The sequence below is a fragment of the Anser brachyrhynchus genome (genome assembly GCF_964034855.1).
Source record: "Anser brachyrhynchus genome assembly, chromosome: 11".
In the NCBI taxonomy this organism is placed as follows: domain Eukaryota; kingdom Metazoa; phylum Chordata; class Aves; order Anseriformes; family Anatidae; genus Anser; species Anser brachyrhynchus.
Window position 1 is genome coordinate 13,569,755 of NC_137706.1, and position 21,431 is coordinate 13,591,185.

General features: G+C 44.3%; 1 protein-coding gene across 5 annotated transcripts in view; it reads right to left on the reverse strand.

The window, feature by feature from the left end:
- The window catches only part of ABHD17C (abhydrolase domain containing 17C, depalmitoylase), a 41,627-nt gene extending 20,771 nt beyond the window's left edge, over window positions 1–20,856 (reverse strand). The window contains exons 1-3 of one of the 5 annotated variants that reach the window (XM_080607448.1): window positions 20,770–20,856; window positions 13,897–14,024; window positions 11,112–11,637 (exon numbers count right to left, since the gene is read on the reverse strand). In XM_080607448.1, coding sequence (XP_080463574.1) covers window positions 11,112–11,637; window positions 13,897–14,024; window positions 20,770–20,813 — 698 coding nt within the window. In that variant the 5' untranslated portion in view covers window positions 20,814–20,856. The other 4 variants (XM_080607449.1, XM_080607452.1, XM_080607451.1 and 1 more) reach the window with 4 other exon arrangements.
- Between the last annotated feature and the right edge of the window lie 575 nt (window positions 20,857–21,431).

Genomic DNA, 21,431 nt, shown 5'->3' on the forward strand with positions numbered 1-21,431 from the left:
CGTCTACTTTAGCCAAACAGCCATTTGGTTAGTAATATTGTGTCTGTGTAGGTTTTCTGTAGTTCACCATTTCATGACACACACACTTGTAGTTACAAGCTGCTGCTGGGTTGTCCTCCCAGTATACACTCTGCATATTTAGCTCTCCACACGGTTACACTTTTCAAATGAACAGTGCTTCCCTTTCTCCTAGTACCACGAAGTTTTCAATGCAGAGGCAAAACTGAAATATTTCATGAGAATTTAAAAAGAATATTTGAAGACTAGGTTTGACCAGACTTATTCTTGACCAATTCTACAGTGTAGGGCAGAAGAGACAGTTCACGTCAGAATATTGCCCAGAAGCACTGGGAGTAGTGGAAGGCAGAGGAGGCTAACAAATGACAAGCAATGCTTGCTAAATCCTCTCCCCTTCAAAATGCCAGTAACAGAGCAAGCTAAGTTTAAACTAACATTGCTTCCCTTTTTCCAAATTAACACTCACTTTGGATTAAAAAAAAACCAAAAAAACAAAACCATGTCCAACCAAAGAGACTAATTATAATAATCAAAGACTATCAGCTTTGGCTTAGATTTTCCTGTTGTGAAATGCAACAACTTTCAAACTGCATCCAGATAAGAAACACACAAGATCCTCAGGTTTAGTGTCCCTCATTACGATCACTATTGAAGTGGATTTTGGATGGAGAGGATAATTTCCTGAAATAATCAGAAGATGCCCATTCTTATTTGTATCAATAGTGTCTATTCAGAGCTCTATACAAAATGGACCACCAATCTTAGATGTGCTATGACAGAAGGGCATCCAGTTTGGACGGGTGGCGTGTTTGGCACCAGCTTGCTCAGTCTCAATAAAATAAAAGGCTAGGAAAGAATTCAGTAGACCAAGGACACTTTGCGACCCTCTCACTCTGGACAAAACTGTGTCAATATTGAGAATTTACAACAATCTTATCTTTTACGCCAAAATTCAGACAAGTTATTTTCAAGTACAGTCTGTTCTTTGAACCTACAGGAATCGTTGTTCTTTGTTAAAGACAACGCAAATCAAAGTGATTCCTTTATTTGAAAGGCAAATAAATTTGTGCCTGTATTACTTCAGAGATAATAGTTCATATGTAATCAGATTAGTTTTTAGTACAAATTTTATAAAACAGGATATAGGACTAATTGTACTAGTTTTATGCACAGGAGGCTTTAAAAACGAATATAACGTTACATGAATAATTAGCAAGACCTCAACAGAGAGCGTAGAGGGTTACTTCATCAGAGAAGCAAGAGTTTGGAAGCTGGCAGAGATTCAGAAGTCAAAACTTTTCAGCCATGCTGGTCAGGCTTTGGGTCAAACACCACATATCTTAAACTGCTGTACTGACTTCTAAAAGGGTGCCTCTTGCATTAAAACCAGATGCCTGTAACATATGTTAAGTCAGTGTAATTATTAACCAGCCCGAGGCAAAGGTTACATGTTCATAAACTGGTATCCGTAAAAATTGTAAAGCTAGTTGAAACACCACCCCACCTCTTCCTACAACGTAGTGCTTTTACAGTTGATTAAGCACTGAAGCACTATAATTTTCTGCAGCATTAAGACACATTACAGCCATACTTCATTAGAAAAATATAGTAACTTTTACAGTAGGGAACAACAACAACAAAATATTGTGAAAAAAATGTATACTACAACTCAACAGGTAAGTTTAGATCCATCCGAGACTTAGAGGTAGTAGAAGACAGACTGGCTCTTGAACAACTGCCTCAAGGTAGAGAATTGTCCAGGGAACACCTCCAAAATAAATACTATATTGAATTAGCTATTTCAATTAAAAAAACAAAAACCACACCCACCAGAACATACACATACTTTTAAGAGAAATGAAGCTAGGAAGAACTAACAGCATGTTGGAGAAGAGTTTTCTAAATTTGCCCCTGGAGGACATGCTTCAAAACCAAGACCATTTTCTTGAAAGATGCCACTTTCCCCAGGCTGTCATGCGTTCATCCTACAAGAACTCATCACTTGTTGGGGAAGATGATACAGAGATGGGACAAAGATTAAGATCTGTACAAACAAGCCAGTCCAACATTTAAAAAGGCAAGTGAACTACTAAGGAATTCCTTTAAAGTGTAGCTGGTTTTGTATACCACAAATGCAAAACGCTTAACAGAAGTTTAGCCCCATATTGTTGTTGGCTTTTACTTTGTTTCGCTTATTGTAAGACTTGCAATTTATTGCATAGTGCAATAGTTGAGACAAATGACCCCCTACAACAGCAGACCTTCCCTTTTAACTTATTATAAATAATGCTTAAGATTCATGGAATAATGATTAAATTATCTGAACCTTATCTCAGCTTATCTTACACTGGAAAGAATATATAGTCGTTTTTGCTGCTTTGCTGATATTCAACACCATTTTTCAAGTTCTCATAGAACATCCAAAGCAAAACTTGACAAGCTTCACAAGTCAGCAGTGAAGAGTGCCCAGAAAGATTTTACAGTCTGAGCAAAGCCTTTTCTAAACAACCCTCTTGCTGAAAGAGAAACACTTCAAGCCATATATAAAGCAGGCTTTCCTGAGAAACGTGTTGAAGTTGGTCTCCAAAAGTTCAGATTTTTTGGGTCCCATTATTCATGGCTTCATATCCATTGATTTGCAGTACATGCCAAGAAGTAGACACGCGATGTCATAAAGTTAGATTTAACTGTTCTAACGTACTGGGATCCTAGGAAGTTTTGTAGCGTCCTGTACAAGAAAAGGTCTGAGAACTACTAGCTGACACCGCAAGCCCTGAGAAGGGTTCCTTGCCAGGCACTGATGTACACAGCTCACTTCAGCAGCATGCCTTGCCTGATAAACAAGGCTCGCAAGAGTCAAAGTTGTTAAAGTAACATTTTTATATGTAAGCAGGATTTTCAAAGAAGGCTCAACAACAGAACTTCCTAAAAGCATACCCAAAACTGTGTAAACCAACCATTAATTTCAAATTAACATTTAAAAACGCATTTTCATCTTGAAAGACGTGCCTAAAAAGAATTTCAACAGACTGTACCAATAAATATTACTTTCAGACAAGCACAACTCAAGTTTTTTAAGAAACAGGCCACGCAAAAACCAGATGCAATGCTCTGAGATTACACTAAGTTTAAATGTTTCCCTCTGCACTCTGAGGCAAACGTACTAACTTACAACCTCATCTTCCACATCGCCATCATTTTTCATTTATGAACCCACATGAAAATTTCCCTTTTTAAGGAAAAAGGTTACACATTTATTTCATGATTGTAGGGATTTTCCCATAGACATGCAAGCACTCATCAAGACACACGAGACAAGGGAGGGAAGGCGGGTGGGAACGGAGCCGAATCCTGCTGTTCAGCACAATGTTCTGCCTATGCATGATGTGGTTTCATGGTCAGCAAATCCAACCACGATGTTTAATGCCAGTACAGGACAAGCTTTGGTCTGTAAAACTAACATGGTGGTTAAAAAAAGATATGGAATAAAGGTACAGATATACATAATGCCTGTACAACGCTCATTATGCATCTGGCCTAAATGTGCATCTTCCTGAGTTTGCAGCTAGCGTAGCTTCATGCACAAGCATGCCACAATAACTAATTTTTCCTCAAACCAGCCTTAGGAACATCTTTGCATTCCTTATTCCAGAGTCCTTAAGCTGACAGAATATATTATTCATCCCCTTCTATCAGAAGTCTTCTAGTCTTCTATTAAGAGCATCTTTAGTCCTCCGTGTTCAGAGGGAGTTTCCTGGGTTTGCAACCACACGCTTCCATTGCTCACACAACAGGCAGCACTGGGAAGAAAAACAAACAAACAGCTCCCACACACCCCAACGAAACACTCAGTTTGACAGCAGGAACAAAATTCAGCTTCATCATCAGATGTTGGGCTGAGCAAGCAGGACTGGTATATGCTGTTCCTCTAAAAATTGGCAAGCATAGCAGCAAGATGGAGTAGGAGCGACTGGGTCACTGAAATGGCTTGTTCGCAAGTACCAGTCCCTGTTACCTCCATTATCTGCTATCTGCTGATTCCTACAGAGGCAAAAGGTTTATCCCCCCTATTTATTGTGTTTTAGCCCCTAGCAAAACTGAGTTTAAGTTAGACAAAATAACCTTTAACTATTTCTCCTTCAGGTCAGTATAAACAGTCAATATAGGCCCAAATTAACATGAAGAAACAATCAATAGCCACAACAGCTCAAAAACCATCAAGATGTGCCTTTTCTAGGTTCAAGAAAATGCAAGGAGCCCCTCACCTTGCACATGGATAACTGCCTTTAATTTCTCTTAAGTGCAGTGGCAACCGAAACGATCTCCTAAAGTTAATCAACAGAGAAAGAATTCTGCCCTTTTTAGGGGCTAATTGGCGAAGCAAACCTGGTATGTGCAGGAGCACGTTAGTTTCAACATATGCGTAGCTTATTTTATGACTCATTTCAAATGCTTCCAACGCAGCCCTGTAATTGATTTATTTTTGAGAAGGAGGGCAGAAGGGAGTGTTAGTTATTCATTAAATTTATTACCGGCTTTAGGGAAAAAAATAGCAATGTTACTTGTCCAATGAATTTATTAGTGCTACATAATTTTGAGGCTGTTGTCTTTAAAGCCAACATAGAACGCAACTGAGGAATTAATTTCCTATTTCCTTTAAAAATATTTGGGACAGGTTTTAAAGGTAAAAGTTGCCATAACCACGTTACTCTCTCCACCATGCAAATGTCATCTTAAAACCAAACAAGAAATCCAGACATATGCTACACTATTTAGGCTCTAAATGGCTAATTGCTTGGCATTTCCTTTATACTAGTGTACTTCCACATGAGGAAGCAGCATAGAATTAGAAAATAGAAAACCCCCCAGAAAAACCTCACCTGTTTTCTTTGTATGGAAACACAAATATCCGTTTGCTCAAGAAGCCAGTTTTCTCCACAAAACCAGTTGCTGGCAGATAACCCGCTCCTGCAGCTTAAGATGTTTCTCCACCTCTATCCCCAGGTATCTACAATCCTGGACAGTGTTACTACTTTTTTTCCCTTGTTCTTTTCACTTACAAACAGTGAGCCACTGGAAACTCAGGGAAACACTCCGAAGTAAAAGAGTAGTAAAGGACAAGCAAATACGGACAACCAAAGGGTTGAATTTTGGAGGTTTTTTTTTTTTGTTTGAGGTTGTGAAGCAGCAGAGATTGACTCTGGCTTCAGAACAAAATCCAGCTCATCCTCCCATTAGGAGCACACCGAACAAACCCACATGCTACCAGAACATGCACAGCTCAAGTGGCCACCCTGTAACAGCCTCCAGCTCAGTCTTGAGAGGGAACACACTTCTCTGGCCAGAGCGAGAAAGGGAAAAGGCTTGTCCTTCTTTCTCAAAAGACTTCAGGCAGCTGAGCAGGAATAAAAACAGACAAGAGTCGTTTGTTATTTCAGCGTGCAGGATTTAACAGTACGGCTCTCTAGAAACCCCTATGTTCCATGCTCTGACGATGCAGAGAACCGGGCCCTACAACCTCCATGTGGCAAGGGAAACTAACCTCTCCCGTTCCAGCGGCTGGATTTCAGGATGACAAATATCATTACCCAAAGGCTCTTTGGCAGCTTAGTTTTCTTCCCAAACACACTGGTTGCAAAAAGATTTTTCACTGCCAAGAATATATATATATTTTTTTTTAAATATGCTTTTTGATCTTACGGTCCCGACAGAAGTAGGAAAATATTTAACAACAGTACTTTCTTCTACTGCAGTGACTAATCTGTGTAATGTGACACGAAAGCTCGATAAACATTTTGAGTAACTTTGAACATCAGAGCACCTGTTTTTAAACAGTTGTCGGTATTTGTCCCTGGGACATCATCTGAATTCATCTCTGCTCATTACACAGACAACGACAGGGGACTATTTCGTGTGCTTCTATTTTTGAGACAAGTTGTGTGCAGTTTTTCTTGAAGTACTAACCACAGCGGGTAGAATACATTAAACTTCAGAAAACAGCCTCCTTAAAAAGTAGTACGCGCACATTAAATAATTCTTTGCAGACACCTTACCAACGTTAGTAAAAAGCTGGAAGTGGGAAATAACCTATTACAGTCAACGACAAAGTCCCAGATCTAAACCAATGGTTGGATTTATGAAGCTCCACTGCTGACATGCTCAAGGAACCAGGAGAGCACACGTAGGCTACAGCTGGTTGGGAGAACAGCTATATTATTATATATATTATGAAAATTATTAGCCACAAACAACTGCAGTAAGAGGCAATACAAGGAAGTCTAGGTTAATATCATGTAGGGTGAAGGTCAACATGCAAATTATCTGCAACCTAGGTGTGATTTAGAACTGCCTACCAGCTGATGCACCACGAACAGGGAAGCATGGTGGAACCCTGTTATTCCTGAGCTCAGCCAACCATGGCCCTTGGCCATCTCAAGAATTAATGTTGCTGATTTCATATCAAAACCTCAATGTGTTCACTAAAATAATATACCTGTTTTATGAAAAAATATGCTGGTATGCCTGCTTTCAGTGATAGAAAGGCGATGCAAAGATCCCCTTGGAAAATTTATATTCAAAGTAACAGAAGTTAATCTATCATATCCTTATTATTTTTTTTCCAGTGGTGTATACACTGAGGAAATTTATTCCTAGTATAAAACATTTTGGGAAGGTGTTGAATGTTTCACATCTCTTTGTAATAAACGACGACTTCTGTCCTCCCAGTTCCACCAAATGTACATATTACAAATTCTTCAATTAAATGCTTCCGGAAACACTGAGTGGAAAGGAAGGACTAAGGCCAGATCTTTAGGAGGGGCTTCAAGGGAGTACGTAGAATGAAAATCTTTAGGTTGAACCTGAATGCCAAAATATTCAATCCAGAGAAATCATGCCAGGTCACACACAGCACTAATGAAACAAGACTGTTGCAGAAAAAAAAATTAAAGGAAAAAACAACTATTTTAATAAATCAGGGAAAAAACCTGAAACTATTATTCACCTAGAAAGCTTCAGCCACTTCAGCAAATGGAGACTAACTACACTGACACAACCTCAGAAGATTAGTTATCGCTCCAGTCTAATCCCATTAGGTGTTTCCTAATTTTGCTTAAACGAAAGCTGTAACACTTTTCCACCAATTCCTGCAAAGGAAACAGCAATAAGGAGTGACAGATAATCAGCACTGCAATAAAAATATTCATATAATGATGGTCGTTCATTTTTTAACACTAGATTTGAGGGAAAAGTTTCTAAAATAATTAAATATTCTAAACTATCTGCCGTTCGTTTGTCAAAAGCCCTTGCGTTTCATAATTCAATTCCTTCCATCGTGGCAAAGACAGATTTCTGTTGAAGCCTAACCAAAACCAGAAGCGAACCAATGCTCCTCTATGGACTGAAAGGCAAACTTAGATGTACCTGTTCTGAAAATGAAATATTTAAACATCTCAATAAAATCTATCATTTATGAAAAGCTAAAATGGAAATAGAAGGTATTAGAATAGTTTGTACTGTGCACAACGAAAGACTATCAAGCAGTATTTTGTTAAACGCAACAAGAATAGCTCTTCTAACCAATTTATTAGCTATGTTTTCTTTGCCATCTTGCAACATCCAGAAGACGTGCTACACTAACAGGTTCTCTTGGATACTCTAGCACAGAACTGGAGACTGCAGCAGCAGTGCCTTCTTTCATTTAACCAGGATTTTAAAGCCTTTCTCAAACCCTCCCCAAGTTTTTAGAGAACATACAAATTGATTTTATTACGAAGAGCATGCAACCAACAGAGCAGTCACAGCTTTGTGCTTGAGCACAGTACACAAACCCTGAGTGCGTATCCCATTTTAAATACCATACGTTGTCTTCATGTAAAAGTGTTAGAAAGCTCGGTCTTCCCACGTGTAATTCAGGGAGACAGAGGGGGGAAACAAGTCATTTTGTTCAAATGCTCTACTATGTCAATCAGGTATTAGGGGCAGTCAATCACACCCCGATAAAACCAACACCTTGGAGCCCTCCAGGCCCTGCCAGAAAGCAGGACAATGCAGCTTCCTTCCCTTCAAGAAACAAAGCAGACGCACACCTGCCTGCCCAAACGTAGCACTCAAAAATGTCATCTGAAGCAATGAAGATTGAAGATCTATTGAGAAATATTAGGTACTAGATGGAAATTTGCTTATGAGGAGGGAATAAATAAATACAGTTAGACATTGGAAAGAACATCAAAAAAAAATTTCAAGGGGATAAAATTATAGGACATCTTACCTAGGCTGAAAGACATTTAACATTTAGCATTAAAACTTTGTAGTTAGTACTCATTTGACTAACAGTAAGGAAAGTAAGTTACTCTCTACAATGACTAAAAGAATGGCAAGTAGTTGACGTTGATTCTGCAAAGAAAGGTCGAAAATTGAACTGAACATAAACCTCGGTGATACTACTTTTCATCAACTGTTTTACAATCATTTGTTATAGAAGGTCTGATACCCAGCTGTGTGCGTGATAGCAAGATCCTCACATCAGTACCTTCAAAAATCGTCAAAATTTCCAGGCACGTTTGCAGCCACAGTCGGTTCATCATCATCCTAAAACTCAGCAGCGATCTGTTTTGTCCAAGTGTAGTGTAAATTCTTGTCGTACTCAGCACAACATTCAAAACAAACTGATAAATTAATATTTGCTAAATAACAGTTGTACTTTGCAGGCACAACATGAAAAAAAAGGGAATCCAACACCTCCAACATTTTACTGATTCCTTTCTGCTGCCAGGTGGAACGCCTGGTGGATTCAGAAGGGTGACAGCTTTGCACAGACCTTAGCACAGATGACTAAACGCTTTCTATGGCATAGCGAACCTCTCCTATTTTAAGGCTTCACTTCTAACTACGTGTTACAGTTCACTACCACATGACTCCAGGCCAAACGCTAGAAATTTGCATTAAGAACGAAACCACACACAAACTCTTGGAAGCTACCAATTAACTGCTGCAGCAGAAACGGCACGCACAGTATGACATTTTACCTCAAAAGACAGACTTGTATTTTTACAGCAGAATATTTCTCTTAGACGTCTGAACTTATTAAATGGGGTTAAAAAATTATCAGTCTTTTAAAGTTCATATTACTGCTTAGAGATTTATAAGCAGGAAGATGATGGTTTCCGTACAAGCTGAAAGTCACCTGAGAGGACAGTATGGATTTTTTTTTTTTTTAATACTTACATTTTACACTAACCTATTCCTTTACTGGACACCTAAAATACTATTTCCTTTGGCTGCCAAAAATCTAACCAACGGTAACACAACCACCCTAGCAGCACTCCCAGCACAGCACTATGATCTGGGATTTACAAGCATAGCAGAGGAAGAGTCAGCAAATTTCAACCCCTCAATTTAAGGAAGAACAGAACCTAGATCTTGTATAAACCACAGAAAGGACTCGAATACAAAATTACAAACTTCCTCCAGTCACACTTCGATAGAAGGAGCCAATCCTTTCAGGGCAAGCAGGGCACCTGCTCGCATCGCCTTATAGTTCAGGTTTCTTGGTAGGCTTGAGCGAAGGAACGCCTTGCTTCTGGATCCACGTTGATCTTAAACACCTACTAAATGCCTGTCAAGATGTGAGCACTACCAACCTGACGTGAACACACTTCTCCAGAGCTATAAAAGGCTTTCATGAAAAAATATCGTCAACTAAATAGTGAAACGGAGAGAAAACACAGCTACTAAATGACGAGCATTAACTAGGCTCGGCTTATTCAAAGCAGTTTCCTCCCTTAAAGCTTATTTACATCAGCCACACGCAGTATAGTGGCCTTTAATTATTCTGTGTACAGCATATCAAAGTTATTTCTTTCAATCAAAACATTACTTATACTCAAGAAACACTTGTATTTATTTTATTTATTTTAAGGAGTCCTAGAATCTGGCTTACCCACCACATGCTACGAAAGGGTAACTTTCCCCCATGATCTTAACCTGACTTGGGCAGACCAATGTCAGAAGCCATTTGGACTCCACAACTGACCAATCCCCAGATTCTTGAAAAGCCAATTATCTAAATTAGAAACAACTCCTGTCACTATTTTTGAAGCTGGCACGTATCCCCTAGATAGACATTAAATACTCAATTCTCATAAGCCAAGTTCATCTACACAGCCACAGAGACAAGAACAAGAAACATCCATCGTCTCTTGCTCTACTGCAACGATTTAAGCTTTTTAAAGCTCCCTCTTTCACGAGGAAAGGTCCTGCTTTAAGAACCACTTATACAACAACAAAAGTCACTCGTGGCTTCCGTGGCCAAAAGCAAGAGGCCCAGGGATGTTGGGCAGCTGCAGCAAGGCGCCTGGGGCAGCAGCTCTGCTCAGGATTTCCTGGAAGCCCTGGGCTCCGTGTTCCTACCAGCCATGCCGCCTTGCCAGTCTTCTCCTTGCTGCTCCATGCCTCTGGATGCCACCTCCTTCGGCATCTCCGCCTGGCAGAATCCCCAGCTCTACTTCCACCTGTCAACACTCTTTTCCTTCCACCTCGCTACCCTCCCCAACTTGATAACAGTCGCTTGGTTGCCAGAAGAAGAAGACGTGTGTCGCACGAGCTTGCATGAAACCCCAGACGCACCACAGAGTGCCTGCAGTTTCCTGGTAAGCACGAGCCTAGGTCATTGCCAAATTCAGTCAAAGCTTGGCCTCAGCAGCATTACCTCTAAGCATAGCAAGTGGTGGGAAAGATTTACACCAACGCAAATCTTGGACAAAAGGTTTTTTGTCCTGCAAGCTCAATCTACAACCAGTGCGGTATCTCCTGCCCAAGATGGAGATTCACAATGGCAAAATAATGGCTAATATATAACATGGCTGACTCAATCCCTAAATCTAGAAAAAGCCCATGTATGCAGGCTCGTGCATCCTTCTGACAAACGAAGCCACCCAGCAAGTCACACCTTGGAACGTCTGCCGACCATCAACGCTACTCACACCATCTCCAGGCCCTTCCCCTCCACCTCTCAGCAGGTTAACTGGGCACACACCAGACTTCTTCGGACTAAGGAGAGAGACAGAAAAACCTTGTCCCCAACACCCATTTACCTTGTCCTGAGGGCCTGCCAGGCTGCATCAATGTCTGCGTACAGGTTTTTCTCAGAGGGCTTGCCGGTGCTCACCCCGTAGCCAGAGTAGTCGTAAGAGAAGACGTTGCAGTTGATGCGGGAGCCGAGGCCAATGTAGAAGCTGCACATCTGGCCCAGGTCCACGGCGTTACCGTGCGAGAAGAGCAGCGTGTACCGGCCGGTGGGGGCACACCGTACGAACATGCAGCCCAGCCTGTTATCCCGGGCCGTGCGGGAGAAGAAGACTTCCACGGCATCCAGTTCCCGCTGCGAGTACTGCCAGTCCGCCCGCTCGCTCAGGTGCAGGCTGCAGGTGCCCGAGCCCGTCGGGGTCCCTGCCCCGGCGGCCGCCCCGGCCTCCTGCTGCTGCTCGGGCTGCAGCACGGTGTAGGTGGGCTCCGGGGGCAGGAAGGCCAGCTTGGCAGCGATGCGGCTGGGGCAAGGCGGGCAGCAGAAGAGCCAGCAGAGCTCGCCCAGAGAGAAACCGTTCATTCTGGGGCCTTGTTCTGGCATCAGAGACGCCGGAGGAGGAAAAAAAAAATAAATAAGAAAACCCCCACCACGGAGCTGTGCCGGGCAGCAGCCCGCGGCCCTGCCCCGGCCCAACCCGCGCACCTTCCTCCCTGCGGCCCTCCCAGAAGGCAAACAGCCTGGGGGGGGGGGGGGGGGGGGGAGCTCTTCGGGGCCGGAAAAGGCGCTTAAAAAAAAAAATAAAAAGCGCACGAAACGTGTGCACGACCAGCCCCTAAAAAAATAAAAATTGGGAAAAAAAAAAAAAAATAGCGCTAAACCACCCCGACCCCGCGCAGCCAACTAACGCGGCGGCGCCGGCCGCAGCCCCCCCCCCCCACACCGCCCCCCTCGGCGGGAAGGTCAACCCCGGGCCGGCCGAGCCGAGCGGCGGCCCCCGGAGGACGAGGACGAGGAGGAGCAGGAGGAAGGAGCCGGCGAGGCGGGGGCTCAGCCGCGCGTCGCCGCGCTCCTCAAGGCCATGCCGGCGGCGGCCATGTCCCGGCGCCGCTCCCCGCCGTCCCCCCCCCCCCCTCCCCGCTCCGCACCGCTTCCGGGTTACGGGCGCGGCGCGGGGCCGCCCGCCGCAGGTGCCGGCGGGGCCGAGGCGGGGGCCGGGCCCTGCCCACGCGGCGCCGCCCGCCGCGGCTCGCGGCCGCCCCCTAGGCCCTGCGCCGGGGGGAGCCCGGCAGGTGCGCGGCGAGGGGAGGGGCCCAGAGGGAGAGGAGGGGAGCGGCGGCCCCTAAGCACGGCCGGGGCGCGGCGGCCCGAGCGGGGAGCGGGAGGACTGGCCCTTTAAGGCAGCCCCCCCCCTTCCGCGCCGCGGCATCGGTCACGTGCAGAGGGAGCGCCCCCCCCCCCCCCTTCTGTCACCCTCGCCGGGCGCCCACCGCGCGCGCATGCGCGGAGGGGCTGGGGGCAGCGGTTGAGGGGCGGGCGGGGCGCGGGGGCCATTTCGCGGCGGCCCTGAGGGGCGGCGGGGCGCGGGGCCCCCTCGGGCCTCCCGGCTCCGGCCGCCCTGAGGAACGGGCCGTGTGCCTCCCGCACACCGGGGCATTACGGGCCCCCCGGTGTCTGGGCAGCCTGTGGCCTTGAGTCTCTGTCCTAGAAAATCGGTCGTGGTGTCGCACAGGAATGCGAACGAAGCTGCCCCTCGGCTGGTAGCCTTCAGAGCACTGCCGAGCGTGCCAAATGTCCCAGAGCAGAAAGCTTTAGAGGCCTCCTGTCTTTGTTAGATGTGGCCAAACTTGGTCAAGAGCTTCAAGAGGTGCCACAGAGAGTTGATAAGACACGCAGGCAACTGCATAAGCCTGATTTCGGTGGAAAAGTAGGCTAATATCCCAGATCCCAAACAACGCGTTGAATAAATTACCAAAACATTTATGGCAAATGACAAAACCCATCGCTGGTCAGGGAAATGTGTCTCAACACACTGTTCTGGAGAACAACATGGACTGGATGAAACTCAAATGGACGTATTCATGTTAATGTTCTTCTACTAACAAGGGTTATAAGTAAGCCCTTTAATTAGCCAGCACTGTGTACTTGCTGGAAAAAAAAAAAAAAAAAAAAAAAACACCCTGTAGGGTAGCATTAGCTGCCCAAGTGAAAATATACGGAAAATGATACCTGTACTTAGGTACTTAGTACGTAATTCATGTATTCATGTACATCCAACCACCGCCCTGACTTAATTCTTGCCATGTCCACTCACATCTTGATGGTGCTCTCTCTTAACGCGTTATTTCCCTGATTTGGGAAATTATTTCCCTGTTATTTCCCTGTTCCTATGAGGAACAAAGTTTCAAAAACTCAACAATAGCATTGAGCTGAGGTCATTTCATTAGTGACAAACCTCAGACTAAATTCTCTTCTGGTACTAACGTTTGTCAAGTCTAAGAAAGTTATTTCAAAAAATGTATACAGAAGAGTCAATCATGTGTGGTATTCCTTTGTCTTTGGAATGTCAAAAGTAAGACCAATCCCCATCAACATCAATCTTTAGTTTTGCTGACAATGGGATTCTTAAAAAACAACTAACTTCAGTCAGCCATAGTTGTGTCTGTGGTGCCTGTTAGGGGCGAAGGTGACAGTTGTGTATCTCCAAACAGCCTGAAAGCCTGGCCTCTGGCACAGACAGCCCGTTTCCTCCAGAGGACAGAGAACATCCATTTTTTCAACCCGTGTCCCGTGCACGTCTTGCTTGGGAGGGTGAGAGGCCTAGAGGTCTGGCTGGGTCCTGAAGCACATCCTACCTGCTGACGTTGTGAGATGGGTTCTTTCAGGTGGCAGAGACGGAGCCAACATGCCCTGCATACAGACCAGTGGACATCTGATGAAATGGTGGAAGTGACCCCTCCTCAGCAGAGTGTGACAGAACAATCTGGATAAAGAAAATACAGAATATATAAATGAGGAGCCCTGCAAAATTCCCGGGAGAACACAAACGGCCTCAAACTCCACCTACGCTGTTATGAGAGGCACTATTGATATTCTGCTGGAAGACTGAGACAGCCCTGAGAAAAACCTGGATATGCCCAGAGAAGTAATTTAGCTGATGAGATCTGAGAAGAGCCTGTTTAGTGCTGCCGCTACGTGTCCCTCTCACTGCACACACGCTGAAACCAAGATAAGAGCTGGAATTTGGGCATGTACGACCTACTGAAAGTAACATTTCTCAGAACCCTCTCAAAGAGAGTATGACTCGCCCAGAGCCAGACAGCAAAGGCTGTTATATCATAAGTAGATTGCTACTCCAAAGAGTAGACAATTAAAGGACAATGTTTCCCAGGCTCCACCCTGGTCCTTCCTTCATTCATGTTTGTAATAGTAAGATTAAAACGTCCTCTTGGAATCCAAGGGGAAGTGTCAAGAAATTTGCTCCTTGAGTGAACTAGGCTGTGCAGACCTCACTAGTTATTGGAATTTCTTCAGTGTTCTCTTCCTATGCTCTCAAATCTGTCCATCTGTCATACAACAGAATAGTTCCTGCACTGTGGGTGCCTCCTCAAGAAAGCTAACATTTGCCAAAGTCTTGGAGGACAAAATGAAGAAAGGATCAAGAGGGAGTGACGCAAAAGCAAATCATGCTAGATGAGAAGGATGGAGAAGTAAGAAAAAATCAGTTCCTGAATACTGAAGCCAACGTGGCAAGCTGAAAACACAGTGCAATAAGTTTGTAGCTCAAGAAAGTAAATTAGTCAGGACTTAAAAATTAGCACTCATTTAGTGTGTATTCTTCATCCTGAGCTGTCAAGAGACCTGCAGTGCACGAGTGCTTAAAAGAATGAAAATTAAGAGGATTTTTATCCATCCATTTGTATGGCGCTTCAGTGGCAGCCACGCCTCAAACCTTCCAAGGTCCCAGGTGGTGCTGTGGGGTTGTAGAGCACCTTGCCGGGCAGAGGCTGAAGGGCCAACTGTGAAAGCTGGGCACAGGTGGCTTCGCGCATCTTTCACACACTCCCCTAGCACTGCCCAGAGCTTGGTTTGTTCTCTTAACATTTTAGACAAGTCTCAGAGCTTCCTAATTACCGTAGCCCACCAGACATTCACACTGGCTGCTTCCATCACCATCGTCCTGGGATGCTTTGGTTCCTCACTGGTTTCTCCCTCCTTCCTTCAGCCACCTCTTCTGCTAAGGCTCTGACACTCTCCCTGGGACGAGAATGTTTCCAGGACGCACAGAGGTGCTGTACTGCTTTCTGTGCCATTATGTCCAGGTACTCTGTTATGGTGGACACAGAAAAGCAACAGACATGAAGTGTGCCAGCATTTCTCATGGTCAACATCTGAAACTGCTACTTGAAGAATGAGCATTTTGGACCTTTCCTTCACGTGTTCCCCTTGATACTACTGCTTCAGGCCAGCAGTCTCTCTCGGGTCCTCTCTCTTTTCCCTCAACCCCATACTTCCCTCTGCTCTTTCTTCTCCGTTTCATTTTGCAGCCAGCAGGCGTCTGCATAGTTTTCACTTGACCAAATACTGTGAAAAAGCTCAAGAAAAACAACTATTTCTGCCTGTTACCGCAGAACTCATCTTTTTAATGATCTGTAAATAAAGATGTCCCTACTGCTGTGCCTTGTAACTGACATGACACCAAGACTCAGTGTAGTACCCTGCTTCTTCACTAAATGCTAATAGATGGCCTGCAAGGGTAGAATATGCAAGCATTTAATAATAAACAAATTGTCAAGCCCACTAAGAGATGGGAAGTAACCCATCGAAAAATAAATATCTGTGAGACTTTTACCATCAGCCATTAACTAAGCGGTGATGGACATGGCAAGGCGCCTCAGATGAGCAGGGGAAATCTTCAAATAGCTACCAAAAGGGTGAATAAAACAAAGGGAGCACATAGCGGTTCATCGTGCCTTGATTATTTCCACCGTGTCCTGCAGCCTCACCATTCCTGTTACAAGGGCAGAGCACTTCACATCCCGCTTCCTTTTCCTGAACACCAGATAGACAAAAGAATAGGCAGAGACAGTGAGGCTGAAGCCAAGTAAGACACCTGGCAGCAGCGCACTGAAGATTACGTATCTTAAACATTAACCATGCCTGGCTTCCTGCTGCTGCCTGCCAACTGTGGGACTGTTTCAGCTGCATAAATAGTCCACATCTAATACCTGCATGCCTGCAACCATCATCTTATTGAATGGCCAGCTGCAAACTCCAAACTCAGACTAGGAAGCTCCTCAATGCATTTCTGCTGATTTCCTGGACAAATACTCCATGAAGAGTGCAAGTATTATTTCCTACTGTTTATATAAGTTAGTATCTGTGTATTGTAGATCTTTTCCAGAATCTGTTAAAGCAGTAGCAAGGCTGAGAGGCAATGTCTCCCCAGCTGAAGCATAAGGCAAAAGATCACACTGGAGGCTACCAAACTGAGGGGCAGGGGAAATAAAGAAATGCTGTTAATCAGCATGCTCAGCTGCGTTCTCATCAGCCAAGTCACAGGCAACTTCTTTGCAGCTTCTTGGCAGAGGTGTGAAGGAAGGATTTGAAGGAGAAAAATGAATTTGCTTTGGGGATGGAAGAGGACTCTCACAAGCACAATTGAAGCAGATGGAGTGGGAAGATGTGCGTTTGAAAAAGCCAGTGCCTGGCCAACAGATGGTGGCATCAAGAGCTTACTGGAGACATACATCACTTTTGTGCTACTGAGGAGAAGAAAAATTGTTATGAGGACACACTGAGAAAGCCTTGTCAATGACGTCAAAAAGAGGTCAAAGTGACCTGTAAAATTAAGGAGGACTAATAACAAATGTGGATAACTCTAATTTAGAGCAGCTCTTCAGAAATACAGAGGCAGTTGCAGGTTTCTTGGGTAGGAAAATTTACTGTTGCTGCCCCCAGCAGAGCACTGCCAGGTTAGTGCTAAAGCACCACTGCAGAGGAAGAGGAGAGGAGAGGGAAGGGAAGGGATGGAGCAGGGAAGGAGAGCCAGACCGTGAACTCCAAGGGCTGGGCTTGCTCCTCTTGCCACTGCTGGGAGGAAGGGAGAGTCAGGGCAGTAACTGCAACTCCCGGGATGCGACGGATCCTCCACCCACAGAGATCAGGCTCCCTGTTGGCAGCAGCACGCTGTGCTGCTTTCCAAGATGCTGCCATAAACAAAGCAGGCACTGGGGCCGTGCCTGTTCATCCCCCCTTGGCAGTACAACACAGCAGCTTCCCCAGCGGGTGGCTTGAGCTGGTCCTGGCGCTTGGTGTAGCCTTGAAGCCTCGGAGGGTGGTGGATGCCTCGGGTCGCTCAAGCTGCCAGGGCGCCAGACACTGGTCTCTGTACAGCCAAGAGTTTAAGATGTAACACCTAAATTAGGCACCCTTGGTAAGCACGCTAAATATAGCCTTCAGTAGATGGCCCACGCTTATGTTTTTTCTGTTGGGTGTAGTCTTCCCTACATTGTGCCAGTGGAAAGAACTTTCATTTCTTACTTTTCTTTCTGCGGCTGAGCAAGATCGTAGCAATTTCCTGCCATGTAGACCCATGTAGCATTAAATTTACAGGTCTTTGTGGGCAAAAGTGCATCAATTACTTTACCAGAATGAATCAAAAAGGGAAAAATAGTAGAGGAAACCCACAGAGCTTGAAAGATCGATTTCTTCCAGAGGTACGAGTCTAAGATAAATGACACTATTCAGGTTTTAAAACAGCTTTCTCTAAGGTTTGCAAGAGTTTAATCAAGACCCAGCTATTCTCACATTTGCTGTGAATGCAGTATGAGAAGAATGTGGAAAGGAAAACAAAAATGTACAAACAACAAAACTTACAGGGGGGAAAGTGGGGAGGGAGGGGGGCAACTGTGACATACAAGGAGGGTTCAGAGTCTTGATTTGCAGTGACTGCATTTTATGCTTGTCACTGGCAAACTGACATTTTAAAGATATGTTCTTGACTGCTTTTTCATGTCAGTATCTTTGTTCAGGCTATATCTGGGCTGATGAAAGGAATTTCAATTAAGGGCGAAATCTTTTCCTTACTGTACTGAAATGCACAGGGTGGGAGCAGAGGGAAAATGGAGCAGTGAAAGCTCCATAGAGAGTTCTTAAAGCATCTTGCTGACACAGGACGAGGTAGTTTAGGAATGCCTGGGGCAATGCACTCTGTAGCATGGTTTACTGTGCCTTTACAAAGAAGCAGTGTGCATTCGTCTTAGTGCCTCCTGCCTGAAGCCATATATCACTCAAACAGGGGGCTAAGGGTTTAATAAATCCCAATCTAGTTTAGTCCCCAAGGGAATGGCAATCTAGACTCATTCACGAGTGTTGGGAAAGATGGCTGCATAACCTGGCAAGAAAAGACTGATTTTTGCCCTGTGACGATAAGCAGTGTCTTGGGAAATGAAAGGGGTTGTAAATCTGCATTGCTACATGGGAAGAACTGAGATGAAGTAGTAGTGAAAGCCGTAGGGAAAAGAAGCTTGAAGAACAGTAAGACATGGACATAAAGGCAGTGCATGAGAGAGAGAGAGAGAAAAAAAAAAGGAGAGAGAAAAACAATAGAAAACACACAAAAATATTTAGAAATCAAAACAGCTTTATCTATCTAATCAGCAGTCACTGAATACTTGGGGTGCAAGGCAAATCAGTTTCTGATGAGCACATTCACACAGGTGTATTTCTGTTTGCATTCATGCCCTTGCCCACCATTTTCCACCCTATCCCTTGGTGAGAATTTTTATTCTGCTGATATGTCCGGGATCCCCACTGGGGCCACAGTAACCTGAGAGCAGCTGACTCGTGCCCTGCTTCCATCTATGCATTCAGCAGGTCTATAACAAACAGGCTGTAAAGACTCTTTGGGATCTCTGTATGGAAGCTGTAACTAGTGCACTCACTTCATTTGGGTCAGAAACTGGAGTAAGCACTGAAGCCTTGCTACTAAATAAAATATGGACAAAGCCAGAGCCCTGTGCCGCTGTGTCTAGACCAGTAATCAAGCTATCAATTAAAAGCTAATTTGTGTATGTCTACACTAGCGCAGAGTCATTAATGTGACTGAGGTGTAGGCATCCATTTAATTCATTACAGTAGCTCAGCTACTAAGATGATCTGATTTATCAGCAAGAGACAGAATTACTGTTCGCCTGGTTTATGCTCGTGCAAATATTCAGGGGAGAGGCTGTCATGTGTGCGATCCCAGTCTCTGTATCTGCGTAGCACTGCCACATCTGTGCATGGCGAGGGAACAAGAGTAAAGACCTTCCCAATTCTCCAGTGGTGTATCACATTGGTTCCTGAGAAAATCAAAACTAGAATCAAAACAGAACACTGTATTTTGTGTTTCCTCGTTCTCCAGAAATCACCAGAAAACATATGCTTCATTTCATCATAAACCTCCAGGGGGGTTTCAAGGTCAGTGGAGATAAAGCTTAGGCTCCCGTTCATGAGTGCTGGTCATGTAATTGAAATAGAAAAGTACATCTAGGCTTAAGTCTGTAATAAAGCAGCAATGCTTTATTGAAGCATGTGAACCTTTCCAACTGTCATTCAAATGAAGACAATCTTCACATACAGACTCTAAGCCATATCATTCAACTGGAATAAACCTATTATAATCAGCATGAATTTCATTTTTAAAAGTATAGGCACAGAAGGGCCATGGATGTTTTTTATTTCATGTGGGAGGTATATCAATTTTTTCCTCTCAACTTCACTCAAACTGCCGTTTTCTCAAATCAGACAAACCAAAATGCCATTAGTCTGATATCATTCCTGGACTCCCTGAAAGGGATGTAAATCTGAAAACCACGTCACATGTTTTCACCTGGAGTATGCCTTTGAGGCTAGAAACAACATAGCCCAGCTCTCAGGCATTACCTACACTGAGGCCTTTCCATTGGTGTGGTTTACAAAAGATCAAACCCTGATGTTCATAGTCTAGGGGAGGTTTCTTAGAAAATTCTTCTGTACTTGGTCCTATCTAAAAAGGCAATAAAATTTCATCCAAACACAGAAGCGTAAAAAGGAGAACAGAGTGGCCTTTTCAGAAGCGTCCCTGTCCTGCTTGAAGGCAAACCCATACCAGTCCCAAAAAATATAAAAAAATATTATATAACCTGTTCTTGAAACACTTCTCTTGAAGCAGTCTTAGGCAGCCTGCTCCATTGTGGCCCCATTCTTCCCCTTTGCCAATGCTTTCCTTAATTTCTGAACTAAGTGTTTATATTGCTTAAACCCACCACTACCTTTCCCATCCACAGGCAGCGTTAAGAATAGTCTTTTTTCCTCTTCACAGCAGCTATTTACGTATTTATCCTTCTCTCTCTCTCTCCAGTCATTCCTTCTGACTAACGCAGTTCCTTCAACTTCTCTTTGTAACTTCTGTTTCTGAATTATCCCTGTTCTTTGCCTCCCTGAAGGTGACCCACAGCTGTCCTCAAGTGCACAGCCCCAGGCTGGAAATGGTCCCCCAGCTGTGGCCTAGCTCCTGCTGTGCAGAGTAGTAGGATGATCTCACAGCTTATAGACTGTACTTTCACTGACCAGTGTGATGTTGGCTTTTTTTCCCCTTTTTTGTTAAGAGCTACATGATACTGCTGGCTCCCCGTGAGCCCGCAACCCACTCTAACCCCCATGCCTTCTCAGCACTACTGCTGCTCGCTCTGTTGGCTCCTCACCCCATTTCTTTGCTGTTGCTTGTTCCTACCAAGACGCAGAGCATCACAGTTGTCCTTATCAGGTTGCGTTTCTCTGCTTCTAATCCAGTCAACACACTCGGCACCTGCAGAGTTGCAAACAAATACAGCGCTGAGTACAGGGGACACGCTCGGGTCAGCCCTGCCTTTTAGGAAGCACTTAATATTCTCATTTTCAGACCCCTTCTTTTGTATGGGTGACACACACCACCAAGGCTTTTGGCCAGCCAGGGTGACCAAGGTGGTCTCTCTGACAGCCCCTTAGGCTGGCCATGAGCGGACAACAAATGTACTTCTATGTGGTGAAATGCCAGCCCTAGCCACGAGTCAGCCCTCCAAGCCTGGACGCTGAAAAATGACCAGCAGAAGCAAATGCTCACATTTCCCAAAAGAGATTAAACATTTCACTTCTTTTTGACTCACATTGCCAGAAGAAAATAAACAAATATTATTTACCATCCGATGGAAATGTAACTTTTTTCCCCTTTTTTGCTGAACCTGCTGTGCAACATCTGCTGTTATAACTGAGGTACTTTAGGGGAAATGTGCTTACTTGAAAAAAAAAATTATTTTGGAAGTGCATAAAGCTTTCGACAGATTTGTCCCCAGTCTTCTAAAATCTCACATGCTTTTGTACCTAATTA